The 8732-nt window shown below is 38.6% G+C and overlaps 1 protein-coding gene across 3 annotated transcripts in view; it reads left to right on the forward strand.

The window, feature by feature from the left end:
* oxnad1 (oxidoreductase NAD-binding domain containing 1) overlaps positions 1-7559 on the forward strand; it is a 38527-nt gene extending 30968 nt beyond the window's left edge. For 2 of the 3 annotated variants that reach the window (XM_072253646.1, XM_072253645.1), the window contains exon 7: positions 5986-7559. In XM_072253646.1, coding sequence (XP_072109747.1) covers positions 5986-6137 — 152 coding nt within the window. In that variant the 3' untranslated portion in view covers positions 6138-7559. Of the gene's footprint in view, positions 1-2381; positions 2460-5985 lie in introns of those variants that run through there. The other variant, XM_072253647.1, reaches the window with a different exon arrangement.
* The last annotated feature ends 1173 nt before the right edge of the window (positions 7560-8732 follow it).

The following is an 8732-nucleotide window of genomic DNA, read 5'->3' on the forward strand; positions in this document are numbered from 1 at the left end:
AGATTAGGGAATGGGCTAAGAAGTGGCAGGTGGAATATAATGTAAGGAAGTGCATGGTCATGCACTTTGGCAGAAGGAATAAAAGTGTGTGCTCTTTTGTAAATGGAGGGGGGTGAGTTTAAAAAATCAGATGGCTTGGGAGTCCTCAACCAGGATTTCCTAAAGATCAACTTGCAGTTTGAGCTGATAGTAAGGAAGGCAAATGAGAAGACTAGAATACAAACATAAGGATGTACTGACTTAGGGTATTGGTCAGACCGCACTTGGAGTACTATGAGCAGTTTTGGACCCCTTACCTAAGAAAGGATGTGCTGGCATTGGAGAGATTCTGAAGGAGGTTTATGATAATGATCCTAGGAATGAAAGGATTAACAAAATGAGGAGCTTTTTGTGGCTCTGGTCCTATATTTGCTGAAGTTTAGAAGAATGAAGGGGGATCTCATTGAAATCTATTGAATACTGGACAATGGGGTGACCAGTTGGGGCACCCTTTGAGAGAAGGGTAGTACAGTCTGATGTGTCCAGAATGAACATTAAACTTTCCTTAATGGTAATATTGGTATTGCTTTGCTTTGGAAATTAAAGAAGAAAACCTAAGTTTATTAAAGAAGAACGACGCGTAGCAAGGCAAATATAGGGCACTTTTGATGGCATCATTTCTGGTTGATCTACCACCCTTGTGCCTCCTGTCATTCTGGAGACGTGCAGCCCTTTCATCCCCCATCTCTTCATCTCTTCTGCTATTTGTTCTTTGTATCTGATCCTGGAGACGTGCATTTCTCAGCTCCTTTGTCTCTTCCTCGCTCCTCCTCCTATGCCAGTTGTTGTCATTTTGGAGTTGTGCATGACTCTCCTCCTCTGTCTCTTCACCTTTTTTGTCCTGACTCTTTGATCCTGGAGTCGTGCGGCCCCGGCCTCATCCAATTCTTGTTCTCTCCCTCTCCTTGCTACACTACTGTGCTGCCCATTATTCCAGTCCCTTTGAAATATCCACTTCTATCAGAATCTCGATAATTTGGAAATGTGGGAGAATAATTCGATAAATACAGAAATGGAGTTTGTAGCAGCCAATTCTAATAAATTAATTGCCACTGTTGGATCGTTAGCCTTGTATGACATGCCCTCCAGTTATTTTAGTAATGTTCCAAAAGTCAAAGAACTGTATTCAATCCTTTGTTAGCAACTAGCAAAATGTACAATCTTGAAGCAAAGAAAATTAAGTGTAACTAAGCAGTCAACAAAAGATGTGATGTTCCTCAATCCCCATCTCCCTACTGCCCAGAACAAAGCATGAATATGTAACTTATTCCCTTCACTTTTACCACACCCCACTTGCATGACTGACTACCATAATAAACATGCAGCTCAGAATGCAATGCAGATATAGAAGAAATGCCTGGTTCCTACATTCCAGCCCCCTAATTATTATATCATAATTACAACTACAAAAACACAGCAAACATGTTATTTTAACATTCACACAAACGTCCTCTTTCTCGTAAGTGATCTATCCTGGATCATGATCTTCTCTTGACAAACTTAGTTGTTCTTCTTGACTGTATTCAGGGAAATCTGTCTTGAATTGTTGCCAAAACTCATCCAAGTGCAAAATTTAAATTGTTATCTGTCAGCTCTGGCCGAGCATGATTGCTGCCACCATCATGGTCTCCTTTCAGTGGTCCATTAACAGTCCAACTCAACATGTTCTGATTGCATGAGTTCCATCATTAACACTGCAAATCACTTGCAATGGCTCCCATTCTTCAGGCTTGTGCACCCCTATCACCAGCTCAATTTCTGACAAATGAATATGCTTCAGGTGAGACCATTCCTGAAGATCTCTCTGAGGAATGTTCCCTTTCTTGTCAGGCATATGTTCCTGCATATAGATGTTGGGTAGTTCACACTATCTAAGCCAACCACTTACAATTCTGAAACAACATAGCTACTCACAACCTTCTCTTGATCCATGGTCTGTAAGAGAATGTGTTTCTTTCCCTGTCAGGTTGAACTTGTTCATAAGGCTCGCTGTTGAGAACACTGCTGTACTTCCTTAATCTAGGAAAGCACAAGTAACCATTGTCCTGTTACTATTCATAGACTTCACATGAATTATAGGAAGTTTACGATCATGATTGCCAGCAAACCCCCCCCCCCCCGACAAGTTCTCAAAGGTAACGTCAGGTGAACTGTTCGAGAAAAGAGAGAGAGTCATCATAATCATCAGTCTTGCCTTCAGTGCTATTCTTGCAAGTCCTCATAAATGAATGATATTGTAATGGATCACCATTGAAGATTTGAATCTCTCTTTTAGGCAGAGATGCCATTTGTTGTTGCATCACTAAGCTTGCTATTTTCTTTTGCATCCTTGTGGCCTCCAGAGCACTATTGAGACTTTTATCACCTGAAACACGAGTGTCACTATACTGGAGATCGATGTCATCAGAGGTACCTTGTGCTATTGGATATGGCATTGGTTCAGAGTGCCTCTCTGCAAGCTGGGAGTGAACATCACAAACTACCCTTTGGTGTTCAAACTCGTGGCTCATAGACATTTGAGAAACATAGGTCTATGGTGAGAGATCCTGTCCTGCTGGAGCGCGTTTGGCACCCACAGCTCTTGAAACCCTTAGCACCTAAACTTGGCCATCTGTGCTGCAATTTCTTCCTGCAACTTAAACTGCTCCTTTCCTTTCCATAGCTGTTCTTCCAGCTGCTCCTCTTGCTCTTCCAAAACGTGTTTGTCTTTCAGTAACTGTAGCTGTGCAAGTACTGCAGCTAAATTGACCTCTTGTTTTAATACATATAGAGGAGGCATCAGATGCATGGGCTGCTCTGCTAGCAATAGAACCTGCTGCACACACATTAGATGCACTGTCTTCAGGGTGAACGTCATCCTGAAAATGATCAGTTTTATGCATGGTTACAGCATGCTCTGTGGCTTTATAAATATTTTCATTTCCTCCAGCAATTTGATCTTCAATATTGCATGTTTGTTTCAACCATTGTTCAGACTCTGCTGTGACTGTATTAATAAGAGTAATGATATTTGCAGTTATCTTGCTCTGAGATGGGCATTAAAGACCACAGCAAGTTGTGTTGCTTAGCAACATCTTCATGACGATTTTTAAAATTACTCAAATGAGACTGCACTCGCAAAACATCTTCTGGTACCAGGAAACTTCTAATTAATGGTATTAAATAATTAATCTTAACTATTTTATCGTAGTCCTTTATAGTAGTCATTATAAATTTGAGTTGCCAAAGCTTTCCCAGTAAGTTCAAGATCACTATGTCCAGCTTGACTCGTGTTGTTTTTGAAGTGCACAAACCAGACAAAACAATGACATTCACTTCAATAGTTCCATTTAAAATCAGAAATGTATGCAATATACATCCTGAAATTCTTGTTCTTTGCAGACATTCATGAAAACAGAAGAGTGCCCCAAAGAATGAATGAGTAAAAATGTAAGAAACCCTAAGCCTCCCTACTCCCTGTCCCACACAAGCAACAGCAATGCAATGACCTCCCACCTCCACCCACTTCCGCAAAAAAAGCATCAGCACTCTCCACCCACCAAGCAAGCAATAGCAAAGCCCCCAAGAAAAATCATGATTTGCAGTACAACACAACATAAACTAATCGCTCGCTGACAATTCGACATACCAGAGGCTCTCTCTCGTCCCAATAAAGGGACGGAGAGGTGTCCCCTTTCACAGCGAAAGGGGAGACATGATAATAACAATTTGCTGATTTGCAATGATAAAGTCTTTGCAATGCTTTTTTCCAAGTTCTCCAACTTGATAATCGGCAACAAACTCTGAGAGTGAGATTCAGTCACTGAATACAGAGCCTCCGACAGTTAATCTGCTGCTTCCGATGTTCCGTTTTCTCCCGTGACACTTTGGTTGGTGGCATCAGCATAGAATCAGCCTGTCCACAGGGCTGCTTAGCCTCAGAACCCCAAAGGCGGGCTTGTCTTCCAGACCACATCCTCGGGATTTTGAAAAGTGGCTGGTCATGAGCCCCGAGGAGAGGGTTCCACCACCGCAAAGAACCATAGTCTGAGTGTAACTCCAGGTCAGGATCTTCTTCTGAACCCCATCCACTCTGAAAAGGAAAAATACAAAACACCAACCATAGAAATTAAGCTGTTTCTGCACCTGAGTCTAAGGAGTTGCTGTTAAGTACCATCATAGCTCTGCCCCAGTACCTCTTCTCATTGTCAGGTGTTCAATATTTTTACAGAACCAAGCAGCAAATTCCACAGTACAGAGTTTACAGTCAATGATTGTTCCAAACTGTGTTCTAAACCCAAGCACACAGCACAAATCAACAAAAGATTATTACTTGCTTTGACCTGCTTTTGGCTGTAGTGCTTCTAATGTCACAGACACATCCAAATGCTGACGTTTGCTTGCTATAACTGTTGAAATCTTTTGTTGACAGAACGTAGCGGCCAATTCTAACAAATTAATTGCCACTGCTGGCAACCCCACAGATTGTTATTCTTGGATGATGCCCTCTCCAGTCACTCTAGTAATGATGTTACAAAAATCGAACTAGCAACTAGCAAAACATAGTCTTGAAGCAGTGAAACTTAAATGATGAAAACTAAGTGGTCAACAAAAGCTGTGACATTTATTGGATCCCAGCTCCCCATTACCCAAAACAAAGCCTGAATACATAACTCATTCCCTTCACTTTTACAATGCCCCTACACACATGACTAACTACCATAATATACACACAGCACAGAATACAATGCAGATGGAGAACAGATGCATGGCTCCTACAGAGTTCATGCAGTTAGGCGGAGAAGTAAGGAGCTTGCTGTGGAATAGGGTTATTAAAGCCAGGGTGTGAAGGGAGAAGAGGTTTTTTTTTGTGTAATTATTGGCTTGGTGGTAGTGCATTTCTGGGTTTAAACTCAACCATCTGCATTTTAAGCATATAATTGACATGTGAGTTTCACTGTATTTCTGAGGGAAGACTCCAGTGCTAGAAGCTTTTGCTTTGTTAAAGAACTGATAATTTCTGTTGGATGATGCAAAGAATCTCTTAGCAGTTTTTGAAAAGAGCTTGAAATGTTCCTAAGTTACTGGCCAATAGTTTTTTCAAACACCAAAACAACAATTAATTTTTATCCCATCATTGTGTTTAGAACCAATATTTGTGTACAAATTGTTACATTTGAGTATTGTGAAGTGTTCTGGGCCCCTTATCTAAGAAAAGCTGTGCTGGCATTGGAGAGGGTCCAGATGAGGTTCACAAGATGGAGATGAAAGGGTTAACATATAAGCAGTGTTTGATGGCTCTGAGCCTGTACTTGCTGGAGTTTAGAAGAATGGGGATGGGGATCTCATTGAAGCAGATTGAATATTGAAAGGCTTAAATGGAGTGGATGTGAAGAGGATGTGTCCTATAGTGGGTGAGTATAGAATCAGAGCCCAAAGCCTCAGAATAGATAGACGCCCATTTAGAACAGATGAGGAGGAATTTCGTTAGCCAGAGGGTAGTGAACCTGTGGAATTAATTACCACAGACAGCTGAGGAGGCTAAGTCATTGAATATAATTAAAGTGGAGGTTGATAGGTTTTTGATCAGCAAGGGTGTCAAAGATTATAGGGAAAAGGCAGGAGAGTTTGAGAGGAATAATAAATCATCTCTGATTGAATGGTAGAGCAGACTAGAGGGGCTGAATGGCCTAATGCTGGCCCTAGGTCTTATGGTCATTGCCATGTTTAAACAGTATATTTGTTTAAAGTATTTAATTGTATGTATTGCACTTTAAGAAAATCCAAATTTGTAAATCTTGCTATGGAAATATTGATATTTTTCTTTTAATTTATAACTATTGTTCACATTACTCATTATGTAATGATGACCACAGCTAAAATTAGTCTTGTGTAGTGCTTTGCTATATAGAAAATCTGGTTGAGAATATAGTTATTTTGTAATTAATATGTTCATTTTTATTTTAGTTGGAAGAATATCTGAAGATACCCTGGCACATGTGTCAAAAGATAACCTCTGCTATATTTGTGGTCCACCTCCAATGATAGAGTCTGTTTCTCAACAGCTAGAAAAGCTTGGTGTTCCTAAAGAAAGTATAATTTTCGAGAAGTGGTGGTAGTGAGTCTAAAGGCAATTGGTTTCATTCTGGTAATCCAGCAGCATTTTATTACTTTGGTATGCACATTATTCTCCGGTGGCCTGTGCTTGGGTTTGATTCCCAGTTTAAAAATACTGCACAATACAGAAATTTAGGTTTGAGGTGTTATTCCAATAGTGAATGTATCCAAATATGTTATGTCATCAATTGCCATTGCATTGTTTCTATTAAAATTCTGAAATTGTACAGTTTTTGTACTTTTCGGCACAAACTATGGAAAAATATTAACTTTTGTAATAGCTTTGATTAAACTGTTGAAAATTAAGCTGCCCCCACTATCTTCACATCAGGGTAAGTTAATTTTCTGGACCTGTCTATAATACCATAATCAAAGGACTCCATCTCAGACAACTCCCAGATGCAGTACAACCATAAAAGTACAAGTTAGCTTGCAGAGCATTATATGATGTCAGTCAGGTTGCATATCATGAATAATTCTAACAAGAGTTCTTTTGGAATCTTTTTTTAATACTGAAGGACAAATGTACTAAAAATTACAACACAAAAGGAAGACATTTGTCCCATCATATCTGAACCCTGTAGGAAAAGAACTACCAAAGCTATTTCCATCTTTCAGTAAAATAATAGATAATTGAAATGAGCCATGGAACCAATATTTTCATAACTTTCCTTAAGCTCTACATGAGTAGTTCAGTCATGCTGATTGTACGGTATAAGGGTTTATTCTGAGTGTGAATTAGATACCTGAAGTATTACTAGTTTCTAATAAAATACAAAGTGCATCTATGTCTCATCATATTGCACCACTATAATTTAGTAGCTGTACCTGTAATTCATGCTTTTGAAACTTTCTTTTATTATGGGCACAGGTACAGATCATCATCATCAGGTGCCATGGCTAGTTTGAGCTTTGACTGCCATGGCCCACACACTCCTGTTTCGGGTCAAGTGGATCAATTCACTGGTATTCATTTCCAGTTCTCTGGCTGCTGTCTCCATCATCATTTGTCTTTGTCGTCTTCTTGCTTTCTTCCCTTCAGTCTTTCCCATAATTACCATGCATTCTAACTCCCCTTTCCTAATCACTTGTCCAATGAAGTTACGTTGCCTTTTCATGATCTCATACATTATTTCTATACAGGTACGATACCTTTTATAATATATTTAGTTAGAACAATGTGGTGTATATCTTCACAATAGTTATATTTTCTGTTCAATATTTAACAGTAATTTATCATGAACTACAGATCCATTTCTATATAGTATGTCATCGAATGTTATTTCCCTTTGTAATTGCTTTATAGAATAAAATACTGACATGTCTTGTGATCCTATAGAACTGATGTCAAAAGGGGTATCTCTTTGGCAAAAAGAAAATTGAATGCTTTGTGTCTGCTATAATAAATTATTTAGATTGCTTTCTCCTGTGTTTTTAAAATCACATTGCTCATTCATTTCACTATGTATAAGACTTCTAACAACAAACAAAACCACATGATACTCTTTTCTGGGATAGATAAATAAAAGGCACTCAAAGATCTTCAGTTCTTTATACCTGAAGTTTGCATCAGTCAAATGACATCTATTATTAGTCACTTTTAAATTCTTTGCACAACTTTTCATGTGATGAATTGTCATTTGCAAATGTGAAAAGAAAATTTGTTTCTGGTGTAACACATATAAAATGCTGCAGAACTACGATGAGTTGAGGTACTGAAGAGGTTTGGTGTGATAAGCTGGAAAAAAAAAAAAAAAACAACTTCTCTATCCAGGTTCATGAGTCAACAGATTTCACCAATATATGTCATGTTGTATTTGTAAGATTTGTAAATGATGGTGAAATACAAGAAAATCTTTTCTGTTGCAAAGAGCTGAATGAAACAAGCAAAGGACCAAGATATTTTTAATGTTTGGTCTTCATATCTGGAAACAAAGGCTTGGAGGAACTGTGTTGCTATCTTTACTGATGGTTGGCTCCATGAGAGGTTTCATTTCTCTTGTAAACAGAACAAAATCCTGACGTTGCTTCAACATTGGAAATAAATTTAAATCAGTTTACAACCTTTATTTAAATTAAATCTACTGAGCCTACCTTTAGAAGTATTAAATCCCATTTTGGCATAAGCCAGTTACTTAACAGAAATTTGTTATGTTTGCCTTATGAGTTTTAAAATTTATGAAAGAGATTAATTTCAAAAAAGGTTGGCTAAAAATTCATTCTCTACTCAAAAGAGCATTGACAATTATTTTTGGATTGTTATATCTACAACTTACTGATCACCCTAATGTACAGTGAGCTGTGGATGTAATAATTTTTATGTAGGGATTCCCTGAGACCTGAAGGACTCCTCCAGGGTAAAAAGGTTGAGAAAGGCTGGTTTATACTGTTGGGTTGGAAACTATGTAGAAGGAATTTGAGGTGTTGCTCCTCCAATTCCTCATTGTGGCAGTAGAGGAGTCCATGGACTGGCATATCTCAATGGGAATGGGAGGCCAGTATGGTGTTCTCCTACCATACTGGTTCATTTAAGAGAGCCTAATAGAACAAAGCAAATCTAATGATTAGACTTATTAACCGTTTACTTTTACATGTCT

This window comes from Mobula birostris, chromosome 3 (genome assembly GCF_030028105.1).
Source record: "Mobula birostris isolate sMobBir1 chromosome 3, sMobBir1.hap1, whole genome shotgun sequence".
Classification (NCBI taxonomy): Eukaryota; Metazoa; Chordata; class Chondrichthyes; order Myliobatiformes; family Myliobatidae; genus Mobula; species Mobula birostris.